At 38.8% G+C, this 17,364-nt stretch overlaps 1 protein-coding gene across 1 annotated transcript in view; it reads left to right on the top strand.

Annotated features, from left to right (window-relative positions):
- Positions 1-17,364, top strand: part of LOC129447487 (adhesion G protein-coupled receptor E3) — a 92,311-nt gene that overhangs the window by 71,141 nt on the left and 3,806 nt on the right. Inside the window, exon 3 of the mRNA XM_073873951.1 lies at positions 13,633-13,814. Coding sequence (XP_073730052.1) covers positions 13,633-13,814 — 182 coding nt within the window. The remainder of the gene's footprint in view (positions 1-13,632; positions 13,815-17,364) is intronic.

Below are 17,364 nucleotides of genomic sequence, written 5' to 3'. Positions count from 1 at the left end.
TTGCTGATGAACCATACCAAGTTTCATAACAATACGCAATTGCGTTTCTGAAAAACTTGAACTTAAAGAAAAAATTCAAAATGGTCGACACACAAAATGGCCGACCAAAAACCATTTGGTATCGTTTGACTCGGCATGCCTCAAGAAATCTAACAAGACCAGTCTCATAATTTTACATTTAAGTTTGCAGTAGTTATAAGCAAAAATAAACATTTTTTATATCTCGTGACCAGTAGGGGGCAGTGTGACGAAATGGTGCATGCACCCTCAGGTCATCACTGTTATGACATATACCAAGTCTCATATTAATACGCAAAAGTTTTGCAAAGATACAGGCTCAAACACATTTTGGCGTGCTCGCCCTCGCATTCTTTGATGCGTTATACGACAACGGATAGGTCTACCGAAAATCTTTTGATAACTTTTTGTCTAGAGTGTCTCTAGATGATGCATACCAAAAATCAAGCCAATCACACAAGCGCTCTAGGAGGAGTTTGAAAAAGTAGGTGTTCAATATCATTCAAAATGGCCGACAGGAAGTAGGTTTGACTCAGACATATTTGGTACAGTCGGACTCAGCATGAGCCAAGGGATCAATAGACTGAAGTTGTATGTCATAGTGGCAATTTAATCAAATGATATAAAGATTTAAAAAATTTTTTTACATATCCTGACCACTAGGTGGCGCCGTCCTAAAGATTTATAGGTGCGCTCAGAACATGTCACTGATGAACCATGCCAAATTTCGTAGCGATACGCCATTCTGTTTGTGAAATACTAAACTTAATGAGAAAATTCAAAATGGCCGACACCCAAAATGGCCGACCAAAAACCGTTTGGTATCGTTTGACTCGGCATGCCTCAAGGAATCTAACAAGACCACCTTCATGATTTTAGACTCAAGTTTGAAGTAGTTATAAGCGAAAATAGGCATTTTTCGAATCTCGTGACCACTAGGTGGCGCTGTGACGAAACGTTGCAGGCACCCTCAGGTCATGACTGTTATGACATATACCAACTTTCGTGTCGATACAATAAAGTTTTGCGAAGATAAGGCCTCACGTCCGTTTTGGCGTGCTCGCCGCCATATATGTTGTCAATTTATATGAGAACGCAATGGTCTATCAAAAAGCTTTTGATAACTTTTTGTCTTGGGTGTCTCTAGATGCTACATACCAAAGGACATGCAAATCGGACAAACGGTCTAGGAGGAGTTCGAAAAAGTAGGTTTTACGAAAAATTCAAAATGGCGGAAAGATGTGCATGACACAAATGACATCAATGTGTGCATTTGAATCATCATGAGCCAAGGATTCAGAGGAAACAAGAATTTAGTTTCTAGGACTCACGGGTCAGAAGTTATGAGCATGAACATAAGTGGATTTTTGGACTGTTGGTGGCGCTACAGGGTTTGAGTCAGACACACCAATGTTGCTATAGTAACTTCTAAGACCGTCCTCTACATGTGTGCCAAATTTCATAACTTTCCTATGTACGGTTCTATGGGCTGCCATTGACTTCAATGGCGGAAGAACAAGAAGAAGAATAATATATAATAATAATAATAATAATAAGAAAACTAACAATAACAATAGGGTTCTACGCCCCTTCGGGGCTTGACCCCTAATAAGAAAACTAACAATAACAATAGGGTTCTACGCCCCTTCGGGGCTTGACCCCTAATAAGAAAACTAACAAATACAATAGGGGTCTTCGCCCCTTCGGGGCTTGACCCCTAAATATAGCTGCAAGCAGCAATGCCGGGGTCAAGCCGAAAAGGGCACAGAAGGATGTAAAATTGAGATTGGATAAGCAGATTGAAGAACCTAGGTAACCCTAATAATTTTAGATGAAAAAACAAAAAAGTTATCAACAAAAATAATCTATGTTCTTGTCTACTGCAATCGTCCTTCTGTTATTGACAATCATGGAACATTAGAGCACTGAAGGACATGTGAGTGGTGTTTGCAGTGGTCACATCATGTTACAACAAGTTTAATTAGTCAAAAGAGACCATCCCCATGTCTCTACGATGTTCTGATGCAGAGATATAGCTTTTGCAAAAACGGTTGATAAAGTATTCTCAATGGTTGCTAGGAAGTGAATTGGCAACCACCAGTGATTATAGTCAAAGCCATGAAAGGAATAATCCATGATGACTCATGGTTTTAGATGTGTTGTTGCAGTAGTTTTAGGCAAAAATACCATATTCCATCTCAAAACCAGTAGGTGGCGCAATGACAAAATTGTGCATGCAACATCAGGTCATGATTGTGTTACATCTAGCTAGTTTTATGACTATACACTTTAGTTTAGTTAAGAAACAGTTGTATGACCATAGGGCTGGCTTGTTATCAAAGGTTTTGTTCAATTATAAGGCCATCTAGTGGTGCAAGCATACAATTTTTTTTGTGTGGCCTCAGAATGTGCTCATGCATCAGCGTATCAAATCTGGTGAAAAAATCTCTTTTCGTTACAAAGTTACAACCATTTATGTGTAAAAAACACAAAATTTGAAGGTAATTTTTCGTTTTTCGCAATTTTCGGCCATTTCTGATGAAAATTTTAATATAACGCCAATAGAACTTTTTGTTCAGAAGGTAAGGTTAGTTTCTTCCTATGGTGTTTTCGAGTCGATCGGAAAAACGTTTGCGGAGATATTTACGCGTGTTTCTTAAGCGCTATTTTGCTGCGCAGGGTTAACTGTAAGGCGAATTCTGGTATGTTTGGTATCGTTGGACTCGGCAACTATTCAGAACTCCAAGGAAACAAGTCCCGTGAAAATACGTCAATCGGAGTCAAAGTTATAGGCGTGTAAAACATAAGTCTGACCACTAGGTGGCGCTGTGACGAAACTCTGCATGCACCCTTAGTTCCTGACTGGCATCACAAATACAAAGTATCGTGTCAATAGGCTTAAGTTTGGCAAAGATACAGCCTCAAATCCGTTTTTTTGAGCTCTACGTAAAATTTGTTGACGCGCTATACGACAACGGATTGGTTTATCAAAATTCTTTTAATAACTTTTTGCCTTGAGTGTCTCTAGATGGTGCATACCGATTTTCAAGGCAATCCAGCAAAAGCTCTAGGACGAGTTCGCAAAAGTAGGTTTTATGAATATTTAAAAATGGCGGGAAAATTTTCATGACGGAAAATGACGTCATAGGGTCCAATCGAATCGGCTTGAGCCAAGGAATCAGAGGAAACAAGAATTTAATTTCTAGGACTTACGGATCAGAAGTTATAAGCAAAAACATAAGTGCAACTTTGGACTGTTGGTGGCGCTAGCGGGTTAGACATAGAGACTCCAAATTTGCTGTGGGGACACATTGGAGTGTCCTTTATCAGTGTGCCAAATTTCATAACTTTCCTACGTACGGTTCTATGGGCTGCCATAGACCGCAATGGCGGAAGAAGAATAACTAATAATAATAATTATTATTATTATAAAAAGAAAACTAACGGATACAATAGGGGTCTTCGCCCCTTCGGGGCTTGACCCCTAAATAATTGTAAAAAGAAAACTAACAAATACAATAGGGGTCTTCGCCCCTTCGGGGCTTGACCCCTAATAATAAGAAAACTAACAATAACAATAGGGTTCTACGCCCCTTCGGGGCTTGACCCCTAATAATAATAATAGGCACATAGTGTTGTAATCATTCCATACACAGATCTACAATGAATGTTTCGAGGGAACGCTGAATTTTCTAATATAAGCACCTTCTTGGCCTAAGATTAACTTAGAATTTGTTCAGAACATGTTGAGTCCATGAGAACAATTGGTAACACTTTATTATAATGTTCATGATTTAACATTAGTTAATGTATTAACTAACATGAACAAACCATGAGCAATACATTTGTTACAGTATTTATTCATCCTTGTTAATGTTAGTTAATAGTAATAAAGCTGTTTATTGTTTGTTCATGTTAGTTCACGGTGCATTAAATAACGTTAACCAAATTTTAATAAAGTATTAGTAATTGTTGAAATTAACATTAATAAAGATTAATAAATGCTGCACAAGTGCAGTTCATCATTAGTTCATGTTAACTAATGTAGTTAACTAATGTTAATTAATGAACATTATAATAAAGTGTTACCGAACAATTGAAGGTTCAGAATCTCGCGTTAGATTTCTATGTGTGCAGGTATGTGCCTATGTGTATGTGTATATATGTGTGTGTGTGTGTGTGTATAGGCATGTTTATGAGTATGTGTAGTCCATACACTTTTGTGTGTATAGGTAGGTGTGTGAGTGTAGAGATATGTAAATATTTGTATAGGTGTGTGTGTGATCTCTGATCTGTTGGCTAAGTCACATTTGATATTAGGAGTTGAGTAAATGGTTTGATTGATTCTTGACAATTGTCTGTGCTGTTATTTAGTGATAAGTTGAGGATCAGGGCGCCACTGGTCCTCACTTATGACAACAACAGTCAGATTATTGATTTGAGATTAAGACAGTAAGTTTGTTATTGCAATTAAAAACATAATTATCAAAGTGTGACTTTGCCATGTAAGTTTCTTATGAATGTTGTAGTTTTGCTAATATGGGTGCGAATGATATCACTTTAGCATGTGTGTTAGATTAGATGGCTCTGTTGGTGTAACAGGAGAATGTTGGTTTTAAGTGTAGTGTTCAGTTTGGAATATGTTGTGGGGTGCGTGGTGATAAACATGATAGTTTTAAATGTCTTACATACAGAGCAAATCAAATGTCAAAAATAATAGTATTAAACTTAGAAAATTGCTCTTTATCAAGATTTCAGTAGACATTAAACTGATCAAACTTCTGAAAAGAAAACCCAAAACAGATGCTTAAATTCAGACAGTTTGAAATAATGACTAATTCTTGGTAAGTGAGTGTTTGCTATGCGATTTAATTTAACTGAGGCTATGTGTGAATACCATGCTGCAACAAAGGTGAGGAGGATAAATTGTGATGCAAATTTAGTCCTGTTGTTAAAACAGGGAGCCAGTTCGATATTATCGGTATGAGGTTGTAATCTGGCTCAATAAGTCTTCCAACACCAGTGTTTTTAGTTAGGAAACATGGTAAAAGTGCTACTGGATCCTGTTGTGAGGTAAAACATTTTCATTAATGCAATTAACACATTGTAGCCACATGGCATTTTTGTGCTCCTCTTTAGGGTCTGACTGCAGCTATACAAGGAATAGCAGAGTTTACCACATAGGAGACAAATCCTTCAACATAGAAACACATACGAAACAAACAACTAGAATGTGTTCTATAGAAATATCAATGCCTTACGATCAATTACAAATCAGAAAATGTAAACGGATCACTGCAATGAGAATGTTAAACACATGCTAACTGGCTGTTAAGCCACTAGCAAGTGCCCAATCTGTATTGGATTAAAAATGGGTTAGTGATTTCCAGTTAAATGGGTTTGGTTTACTATCACAAGTGTCATGTAATATTTAAGTGTTAAAACATGGCAACATGTGACAGCACATTCCGCCCTTTTGACACTGCATAGTGGACCAATTCTGTGGGTTTGGCCTGTGCAAGTTATTCCATAGTACATTTAATGCACCACATTTACCATCTGAGGCCTGTTTGGCCATTATAATATAATGTATATTGCAACTTGATCACAATATAGATTATATTACATTAAAATAGTATAAATTAAAAATACTTTCATTACTGATCTCTTTTAAGGAACACCAGGCTGGTGTTTGTAATTTGCAAGATGTTACTGTATCAATGTATTTGAATGTGAAAAGGTGTCAGCCCTGGACAGACTGGTGTGAGGCACAGACGTTTATTGGTTCATGCTAATGTATTCCTACAACAGTTTCAAGACTAAGAATTGTGTGGCCTTTCACATCTCTATAAAGCTGTATAAAACTGTCTTTAAACAATATTCACAGACTCATAGGGAAAGACTAAGCCAAGAACTTTTAACAGTCCTGGTGTTTATCAAGTTCTTAAAGAACACTGAGATTGATTAACAGAAGGAAAAATATGGTTACAGACAATGTCTCTCTTAAAAAATGTTCTCTCTTGGGAACAATGGATAGCCCGTTATCTGAGTGGGGGGTAAGCCCTTTCATCTCAGTTGGGTGTCTCACAGTGAGAGATAAGACCATTTGTGTTGGCCTGGGACAACATTATATTTTCCTGCAACAATTTTAGGTTTTGCTTAATTGTATCTCATCAATGGAGAAATACTACATTGAATTAGAAGTTTGTAATTGTAATATGACTTACTGATTCCATTCTATCCTCATTCAATCCAAAGTGATCTTTTAGAAGACTCACTCATAACAAGCAATCTTTACTAGTTTTAAAGGAACAGTATGTAGGATTGTGGCCAAAGCTGGTATTGCAATCACAACACTTGTGGCTAAAACTGGTACTGCAATCACACAGCTGGTGGCCAATACACAAAATGACAACAGAAACATCAGTTGAGGGCTGCAACTCCACTTTTTAAATGACAATATCCTGGCCAGACCACTGTTGTCAGTAATATAAGTATTTGAAATGAAAATGATTTCTTAATGTCTACTGACATATCAGGGCCATTTTCTGATTAATTTATATAAATTTCTTACATACTGTTCCTTTAAATCATCTCCCTACTTGCTTAATGTCCACCATTCAGTTACATTTCTCTATGCGTTGGGGATTTTTAAATCCAACAACGCTGCCTTCAATCATACATTTCCTTCATTCTCCAGCTTGATTACAATATTACCTTAATTCATCAAATATAGATTGTACACTGGTGTTTGCAGCATTTAAAAACCTTACTATCTGTGTGCTTCTCACATTTCCATTGTCCAAGTCCTCCTTTCACATGCAAACACATTCATTGCATTGCAGTTTAAATCATCCAACATCATTTTTCAATTGTTAAAAGTTATTTTGGCACTCTTTCCAGGTTGTGCATTTACTGTCACAACATAAACAATTGTGTAGAATTTGGTGATTTAAATTTAGATTCTAGATGTTTTCCTTGTTTGAGGATCAGAGCAAATTTTGGATGATTTAACTCCAATTTAAGACAATCTTTTGTTTTCCGTAGGTATGTTAACAAAAGATCTTAACAGAGCAAAGCAATTCATTCTTCATTTAACATCACACAGCATTTCCTAATAATGTGGTTTCATTTCATTCTTAAAGGCCCCACCGGATTTGATTTCCAGTCTAACATTAGGTATATTTACAACCTATTTCATAAATGTGGGATGTTTAAAACATTCCCTTAAACATTTTTAAAAGGCAAAGAAAAGATTGACTTACCACATCAGCTGAAGAAATAGAAGAAGTTCAAACCTTTAGCTCCATGAAAAGACTCTTATTCTCCAGGGATCGAATCAGTCGTACTTTGTACATTTTGATAAGATTTTCTCACTGGTTGAATATCACGTCCCGGGAATCACCACTTTGTAAGGGGAACAAATATGACCCCATCCATCCGTTTGGCCCAACGACGGAATCCAAACGAAGGGTTATAGCGCGTTCGGTCTTTTCCGGCGCTTATAAAGACAAATTAACGTTACGCAACTTTACACCTGACTCCAAAGATATAAAACGTATTGTAATATGAATCAAATTGATATAAATATAGAATTTGGATAAACATTTGATCATTCCATTTACTCATGTTAACATTGAACTCATTCATTTCGATTACCAATATCATATCAGCCCACATCGGCCGTTGTGCGGGTTCTGAAACATAAACTTAACCACACCAGAGGTCCTGACTTATATAGCCCACGTATATTAATCACAAATATACCCAACTTAGTTAGGGTTAAATAGTTAAACTTAACCGCACCAGAGGTCCTGACTTATATAGCCCTCGATTAATCATTACAATTACCCACAACTTAGTTAGGGTTAAATAATTAGTCTATCCGTGTAACCAGAGGAAATGGTTGAAGCAACTGCCCCATGCTGGCGTGCCCTTAATTATCATTAGAAAATATTATGCAACCCAGCCAACTATATCCAACTTAATACAGAACTCAAAACTATGATTATAGTAGAGATACTGATCAGAGGTCCTGACTTATCATCTGATAGTCCACATATAGTAAAGTAATGGCTGAACCTCTAGTTCAACGGTATAGACAATTAGCATGAATTTATACCCCGGTTTTAGATTTATGGTGACAAAGGATAATACTTACTGTAACTTAGAAGAGTCAATGATACAGAGCAAATTAGAATGAATACAAATGTAACAATTTATTAACCAGGTAGGTAGCACATAATTCAGAAGCCAATTTACATTCCAATTCAAATACAAAACAAACGAAAAACCATTGCATACCTGGTGAGGAGATGAAGATCTGGTTACAGATTCCTCAACATAAAATAAAATACATGATGCTGTGCCAGGACAGCATCATGGGGGTGCATTTCTATATATAGAAAACCCCCCCTAAATCTTCTACACATCTCCTTAAATAACCAGAGAACAAAGCATATAGGAATTTGGTACTGATTGGTTGTTGTAAAACTAAGGGCTGTCCTTAATTTGTATACAGTGGGTGATTGGCTTAAGCTTAGAATGGGAGTTGTCTATCAACCTTGAATGAAGTTTCACATATACTTTAACATTGAATTCTGTTGTTATATGAGTGAGACCATTGTAACCACTTGCAATGAGACATTTCAATAGAAAAGAGCTACCCTTGATTGTCAAACATCACATCTCCATACAAATGGTAAATCTGCAGACAGATAGATACTCTTGATTGTCAAACATCACATCTCCATACAAATGGTAGATGAGAGAATAAGAATACAAATGTATGACACCCTAAAGGTGTGTCTTGAAACCCAAATGTGTCGGAAATCCACTGTGAATCGTAGAAAGTTGCCTTCCTGGGCACTCATTTTGCCCCCATGCAGTGTCCTTTGGGGAGGTGCTATATTTATTCAGGAAATTATCTTACAGTATCGAGCCTGTATCCTCTCGTGTTCTGTCCTCACCAGGGAGGACACGGAGAGCAGACTCGCAAGTCGGCTTGCAGCCTCCGACTGAGGCTCCAAATTGAGTTTCAGTATGGAAGGCTAACAGAGCAAAAATGCGTAATGGTTTGATTTGCTCTCTCCACTGCCTTGACAGCCTTTGTTGCGGAGCATTGGCTGTCAGCCTTTCACTAGCTGTATTCTTATGAACCTACGTGTTTGGCCAGGGCCCCACATTGTGTCCCAACGGGTTCCTTTGTGAGTATTTTCCGTGGGGTTAATCCTACCAGCCCACGTTTCCCTTAGCAGAGCACTGCTTTGCTTACACAGCCACGGCTGTCATTTACCTCAACTACGGTTGACTTTCGCCCACCATTAGCCCTTAACGGGGCGGTGGCTTCCGCAGCGTCCCTATACCGCTCAGATAGGGCGCTTCCCAGTCGCTGGCACTACTGTGGGGTTAAAGGAACATCTAGTGCCCGGCCTTCTGCCTTAAAACCTAATTCTCCTATCCTTAAGTGGAACCGGAGGGCTTTATGCAGACACTGGAAGAGGTCAGCCCCTAGTGGCGTTTTAGTAGGGTTTCCCAATTCGTCGGTCACGACGTGACGTCGTAGTGACCGACTGAAAGGGAACGTCTCGGTTACGGATGTAACCCTCGTTCCCTGAAGGAGGGAACGGAGACGTCACGTCCCGTCGCCACAGGTGCTGCCACCTGCTGTTTAGGCCGGTCACCTTCCGGCTTTCTCAGCGAACAGAAGCTGATTTCCCTATTTGCACGTGCGCCTTATATACGCACCTGGCGGGGCGGCGCCAGCATTATGCAAATATCTCAATGCCAAGTTCATTGGCGTTTTAGTAGTATTCGAAGCAGATTGGTCTCTCTAAGCGAGCTCCCAATTCGTCGGTCACGACGTGACGTCTCCGTTCCCTCCTTCAGGGAACGAGGGTTACATCCGTAACCGAGACGTTTCCTGTAATTGTGACATGCCGATACAGATTTTGTCCGATTCCGATTTTATTTCTAAGAACTATAATTGATGGCAATAGGCTACAAACAAACTACAAACGCTTTCTTTAATAAAAACATTATTTATCAATAAATAGGTATTTAACATTGCACTTTCATCCATGCTGAATAAAATGACATTATCTTTAATTTGAAGAGATCTCAAATAAAGTGCTCTCAAATTTAGTTGGGCTCAGTGATGTTATTTATCAGCCGCATTAAATGGCTAAATATCAGTTGGACGGCTGTGGTTAGAAGCATAGTTCCTAGTTAGTATAACATGTAGACTTGGGTGGATCATGCTTTTAAACAAAATAAGAAAGCAACATGCAGTTCCTTCTATATCCGTAGTCTAAATATATGCAAAGTCTATTTCCCGTCTTTTAGGTTGTAATCCGAATTGAAGCGCTGTTTTTGGAAAACTGCGCGGAGCTACGAGCTTTAAGACCCTGGGGAATCCCTGAAATGAGTGACGTAGAAGGAAACTTGCAAATGAATGACGAATCTTGGATTTAAACAACAGAGAACTAAAACATGACAATAAAGCAGTCTTTAGATGCAATGTATGTTATTTACGGCAATAAAAAAAATAAAAAATAACTCTTTCGCCGCCATTGACGAGATATCTCGTCAATCAAGAGAAAACGCTTCCCCGCCAATGACGAGTATTTCCATCTTTCCGCAATACCGCTATTATCCACCAGGTCCGCAACTTTTTAAACCCGGAAGTATTCCCCCTATGGCAAGCTGCTGCATGTCCGTGTCTGTTTTAAAGATCGCTCTGAATGGGATCTCTATTAAAAGTCCATCACAAAAATGGAATTATCTCTGCTTTTTGCTCAAAATGTGGTGTTTTTGCAGAAACCTACCCATATTCAAAAGCTGATTACAAAAGAACTAATGAAGGTAGGATGAAAGATTTTTTTTTTTTTTAAAGATGATGGTCTGTTCTTTCATTTGATATATTGAATGTTTATATATTTAAAGAAGAACATTTTCTGGAATGCATTAAACTTTTGTGAAAATCATGAAAAACACTGGCGCTGGCTGGCAATTTTTTTTTAAAAATGCTGGCGGTGAAAGAGTTAAATAGATCTGAATGGATTCATTTGTTTTGACATCATCGACTTTTATTGTTGAACCAACATAGTTCAAGCGACGGATGTGCAACAAAGTACAATGTTTTCGGGAATCATGACAAGCCAGCTGGCCTCTCCAACTATGCACGGTATACTGCTGGTTCAGCAGCAAGTTATGCCGTTGCTCGGGAAAATCACCCCTGAGCCGGGTCCCGCACACAGGGCGGCGAAACAACATCGTGTTACCTGCGGATGCGGGACAGGAATCAATATAGGCTCGGGTCACGTTCCTTATGTGAAACAGATCACATTTCCCAGAAAGGAATTAAAATAATGTAGCTGTTGGATAATGGGAGCTACTTCCACTGCCAGTGTGCGTGTGGCTGTGATGTTATTTCTTGCGCAACTGGCAACATGTACAAATGTACAAATGAATGCGTGCTGTGTATGTGTGTATCTCATACCAGTTTGATTTATAATTATACGAAGAACAAGGGGAAAAAGGTTGGGCGTCTGGGCATGCACTGCTAGCGGAGGCAGCCTCGTGCTCGAGCCCAATGGTGGAGCCGCTGGCCACTGACAGGGGAAAGGGTCAGAAATGAGACGGAAAGGCTTGTGGCTATAACGCCACTGGCGGAAACATGCTTGGGCTGGATGGGAGACCTGTATCGCTGAGACATGTTACATCATGCGGTGCATGACAGGCTGCTTTGCGGCGATCTTCGGAGCGAAAAGATGAGTGAGGCTTGGCGGCGGAATCTGGATCATAACCTGAACAGGCTGAAGCCCTGCTGGTTAGGCCTGACAAAACTGCTCTTGCGAAGATGAAAGACCTTTTGGTGAGTAGAGATGTAGCTTTATGATCTTTCCTTGTTTTGTTTGTGGCTTTGCGGCGGGGTGTGGATTTTTGAGGTGGAAGAGTTGGTTGGAGAGTAATGTGAAGATTGAGGAAACGTCTCAGAGAAGATGTCGGCGTTGGTTGGTGTTTGTCTTAAGTTTAAGCATTGTCCAATTTGTGCTGAAACTATCGAGGAATGAGGGTGAGTTGATTTCCAGTATATATAGGTTTCTGCTGATGCCAATCAGGTGGACACCTGATTGCTGATTGTCGACAGCTGGTCGTAGTTGAGGTGATTAGTTTGATTATTTGAACGTGTTCCTCCCGAACTTTGTTAATAAAACATCATTTAGTATTGTCAAACAAAGCAGTGTAATATTTTCAAAGAAATACTCCAGTACATTCATATTTACAAATTGTTTTCTTAGCCCTTTATACGTAATTTAAGTAATCATTTACGTCACTAAATAAAGTAAACCATATTTATGGTTTGTCTTTCGGTTTGTTTAGGTTTGGTAAATGGGTAACTGTTATTTTAAATCAGTGGTTCCCAAATCCAGTAAACATAACAAGCAAAAAAGTAAATATAGAAAACAGTTGTTTTAAACATTGTGCAAACATTAAAACATGACATTGTCATAATGTTTGAAAATTCAAGCAACCAAGAAACATTCTAAAAAACATAAAAAATGGAAACTTTTTATGTTGGCAGAATGTTTTTGGGACTGTTGGAAACAAGGAACTTTTTTTAGAACTTTTCTCTGTTGGCTAGGCTGGAAGGAGCGTAATCATGTGTTTCATATAAGGAGACATCTAAAACAATGTCTGTTTCTCAATATGCGTTCTTCAGCGGTCTTGCGTCCTTGTGTTCTCGCTTTACGTCATAATTAACCGTCGAAGTTCAATTTCAATTCTCAAGAACGCAAGTACAGAGAACCCATGAAAATACCCGGATGTGTTCTTGACATCGAGGATGCATCGAGTGCAGACTTGCGGGCTGATATCTGGGGAGGTCAGCTGACCAACAGGAACCTCGCACACATCTCAATTCTTACAAGTGCGTTCTGTGTTTTCGCGACATTCTGAGTTCGTTCTTCCCAGGTCGCCTGGCAAGACCAGTCTTCACGAGAACGCAAGTGCGTTCTTTGCCTTCTTAGAATTGAGAAACAGCCATTCTGGGAGGGGGATTTGGGAACCACTACTTTAAATGGTTTATTTTTTACTGTATAAACATTATGTATTTATATTTAAATCAGGTTTATTTTTAGTGCTTCTAAATAAATCTGCTGTTGATATCGGTGGAAAAAATTACAAATAATTTGTTCCTTAAAGTACTTTGTTTATGTCAAACATGTACTAGTGAATATTTTCAGTAGACTTTCAAAATTGATTTGCTTGAGGAAACTTGAAACTATACAGCACAACATATGGCAATAATGAAAACGTGAAACAATAATGAAGAATTATTGCAACTGAGCGCAAGTGCCACAGCTGTTGTGATGTGCCCGCCCAATCCCCTCCATAACTGTAACAAATTTACAAATAAATATTTATAACAAAAATTCCCACCATATTTTTTATAGAAGTTTGTGTTACATGGGAATTGATTGGGTGTGGGTGTGTCTGTTCTTCCTGTATTTCACTGTGTAGAAAACATATGTTTACATCTGCAATGTTTAGACTCACTTTGTATTAAAAATGTAAATGAAATGAGATTGTCCTTCTCTGTATTTGTTGCAGTATCAGCAGCTGTTGCTTTCATGAGCTACAACACAATGGAGGACCTACTGAAACCAAACTTCTTCAACACATCAGATAACACAGTTAAAACCATGATGTCCACTGTCATCACTGCTACTCTTCCTAAAACCACAAACACAACCCTCACCAAACCAGTCAACTTCACCCTCAAACACATCAGAGTGAGTTACTCTCATTAGCTGCATTTCCATTGCCTATTTGCACAAAACTTTAGCATTATTTTCAAAATGTTAACCAAAAAAAAGTTCATGTTTCCATTAACAATTAGATGTGACTGAAACTTAGTTTTTTATCTGAAAGAAACTAGAGAGATTAATTGTTTTCAGATGCAAGATGCAAGGAGATGCATGAGTATTGATACCAAGGAAAACCCTTATAATTAGGAGTGGCAACATTATAAAGACCCACCCACTGGCCAAACGACAGTATCCAATGGCGTGGGCGAAGTTATCAGCATGTTTTGTCTTTCATCTGTGCTTTTGACAGAATTTTCTCTGTTTCTAATCTTAATCTGACTTGAATTGTAAATAATAAATAATATTGTTGATCATAGTTTAACAATAGTAACTTTAATCACGTCAGGTTATAGACAGACATGTAACTCTAGAAATGTGAATACATTACTCTACACTTAAAGTAAGGCTACTTCATTCCAATTTAGGTTTATCCTATTCAGCCTTAAGATGAGGTTTCTCCAATCCAGTTATAAGTGGAGGCTTCTAACATATCTGGAAACCAGCTTGATCTCATCTACACCTGCAACTGAATACGGACAACATTAAGGTCATTCCTCTCCATCTATCTGACCACTTCTTCATCTGTTTCAACATACACCTTCCTACATCACACACACAGGCGCTGCCTCCAGTTCATTTCAGGCGTAACTTTTGTTATCTCTTTCCTACCTCTCTGCTGAGGTGGCATCTTCTCTTCCATCTCACTTTCTGTCCTTAGATGCTGATGCTGCCACCAACACTTTATGCTCTACTCTTACATCTTGTTTAGATAATCTTTGTCCTCTGTCATCCAGACCAGCTTGTCCTACTCCCTCTTGCCCATGGTTGTCTGATATTCTCTACGAGCAAAAGATTACACTCAGGGCTGCTGAAAGGAAATGGCACAAGTCTAACAACCGTGCAGACCTGTGTCACTACCAGTCCCTTTTTTCCTCTTTCTGGTGAGTCCACAGCTCATCCGATGGTCACTGGGGTTCTTTAGGGATCAGTGCTTGGTCAACTCCCTTTTTCCATTTACACAACATTCTTAGGCACATGGATTCTCCTACCACTGCGATGCTGATGGCACACAGATCTTCTTCTCATTTCACCCTGATGATCCCACCACATCCTGCTAAGAAGACATCTTGGATGAAGAAACACCACCTCCAGCTCAACCTCTCTAAGACAGATTTGCTTATTTTTCCAGCACAACCCATGCCACGACCTATCCATTCAACTTGTAAAAACAACCATTTCTCCTTCCAAAATGGCAAGAAACCTCTGTGTAGTTTTTTATGATGAACTTTCTATTATAAAATTGCAAAGACAGCATGATCATGCCTTTTTGCTCTATAGAATTTCAGGATAATACAGCCATATTTCACAGAGCATGCAGCAAAACTTCTGATTCAGGTCCATGTAATTTACAGGTTGGACTACTCCAATGCTCTTCCTGCTCGCCTTCCTGTACAGCAGTGTTCCCTGGGCCGGAGCACTACAGAGTTTAGCTCCAACCCTAACCACCTGTGATTTTCTAGTGATCATGAAGACCTTGATTAGCTTGCTCAGGTGTGTTTGATCAAATTTGGAGCTAAACTCTGCAGTGCTCCGGCCCTCCAGGGTAAGATTTGGTGAACTCTGCTGTACGGCCTATTAAACCTGTGGTTCCCAATCCCAGTCCTCCTTCCTTGACATTGAGAAATGGCTCTAGACTGGCATCAGGGAGATGGCTGACGCAGTCTCGTCCCCGTCTCCCCTTACTTCCTTGCTCTACCAGTTTTTGATGACGCATTTATAGTGTTAAGCCCACTGGTCAGGGACGGGACTCTGCTTCTTGTAAGAGATTCAGTGCGCCAACCTAAACTCTGTATACGTTGAGGTACTTTCTGTTTAATTTAAACTGAGGTATTATCCAATTTAACTTTTACTGAGTTATTCTCTATTTCAACTTAAGTGTAAACCAGGGATATGGACTCGAGTCAGATGACTTGCGACTCGACTCGGTCTTACAACGTTAAAAGTATCCAGTTTTTTAGACGTGGTATGAACGTTAATGTTTGGTTATAAGAATGTTATTCAAAACGTTTTTAGAAAGGTTCAGTCTGTTGTTATATTAATGTTCTAATAACGTTTTTAAAAACGTTATTGAAACGTTAAATTCACCATTATATTCATGTTCTCAGAACGTTTTTCTAACGTTCGTAACAGGTTATACAAAACATTGTTTAAACGTTCTTAGACAGTAAGAGTGTCCAGTTTTTTAGACGTAGTATTAACGTTATTATTTGATTACAAGAACGTTTGTTTGCTCGAAATAGCTTGTAGGAAAAGATTGTTACCCATCTCTAGTAGCCTCTGTTTCAGTGCCTTTTAGATTGTGCCGTTTTGAGGTGGTCATTACATATTTATGAGCTGCTGCTCCTTTGATCACGCCCCACTACTAACGCCATGTGCCCGTGCGCGTGCTCAGTGGTATCGTGAGCAGCACAGACCATACTGTGTTATTCTTATATATTATTATTAACGGTTTATGTTGCCAACAGACAAATCAAGCAAAAAAGTATCACTAATAAGTACACTACAGGAGAAGAAACTCATGACACACAATGATTCCAGAGCAGTTTCAACAATACACTAATTTTCCCTGGACAATGCTAACATATTCCCATTATAAAACATTTTCAAACACATTATTTTCGCAAATGACAGAAATTTAGACCCGGCGGGGGGTGTATACTGCTTGTGGACCGCGTGCGCTAATTGCTAGAAGCTAGCGGGAGGTCCGGACTGTATCTTGGGAAAGTGATAGAGACTCGGGGGTACGTTAGCTTCGTCAGAAAAGCCGGGTCGGTAAGGCCCGGTCTCGGTTAGTTTGGCAAAACACTTTTAGTTTGGCAAAGCACTATTACTTAGTTCATTTAGAATTGTAAAAAAAGCCGTTAAATATATTTTTTTAACTTTCGAAACCACGCTGCAAACTATCTAGCCTGCAAAAAAATATCTATATGTCTAAACAATATTATTCCCATTACTATACATTTAAAATGTATAATTTACGGGATTAGCATCAATGCATAGTCTCTGTTTTGAGATACAGATGCTCTAGCATCATAAATGTAGTTTGTGACTGAAGATGACAACATGCAAAATATAACGTGACTTCTTACCTTTTGTTTTGTTATATCGATCGCGAATCGAATCAAGTCTGTTTCAGATGTGTGAATAATCCATGAAAGTCCAAAAAAATCCAATGACCATTTTTGTCCACAAATGCGTATAATCCGTGAAATATAGATACATAGTCTGTTGTTTACATCAGATTTCGCATGAACGTCTTATCGCCTACAATCTGAGGACTCTTTGCGTCGTAACACACTGTACATAAGATACTCCGGGTTCCAATAAACACGCGTTAAAACTTTGTTTTTAAAAGTAGGCGGGAGTATAATCCATAATATCCAAATAGCGCTGTTATTTCCGTGAGACATGATAA

Source organism: Misgurnus anguillicaudatus, chromosome 12, assembly GCF_027580225.2.
Source record: "Misgurnus anguillicaudatus chromosome 12, ASM2758022v2, whole genome shotgun sequence".
NCBI lineage: Eukaryota > Metazoa > Chordata > Actinopteri > Cypriniformes > Cobitidae > Misgurnus > Misgurnus anguillicaudatus.
Note: the sequence above shows the minus strand (reverse complement) of the source record. Positions and strands in the feature narration are given on the sequence as shown.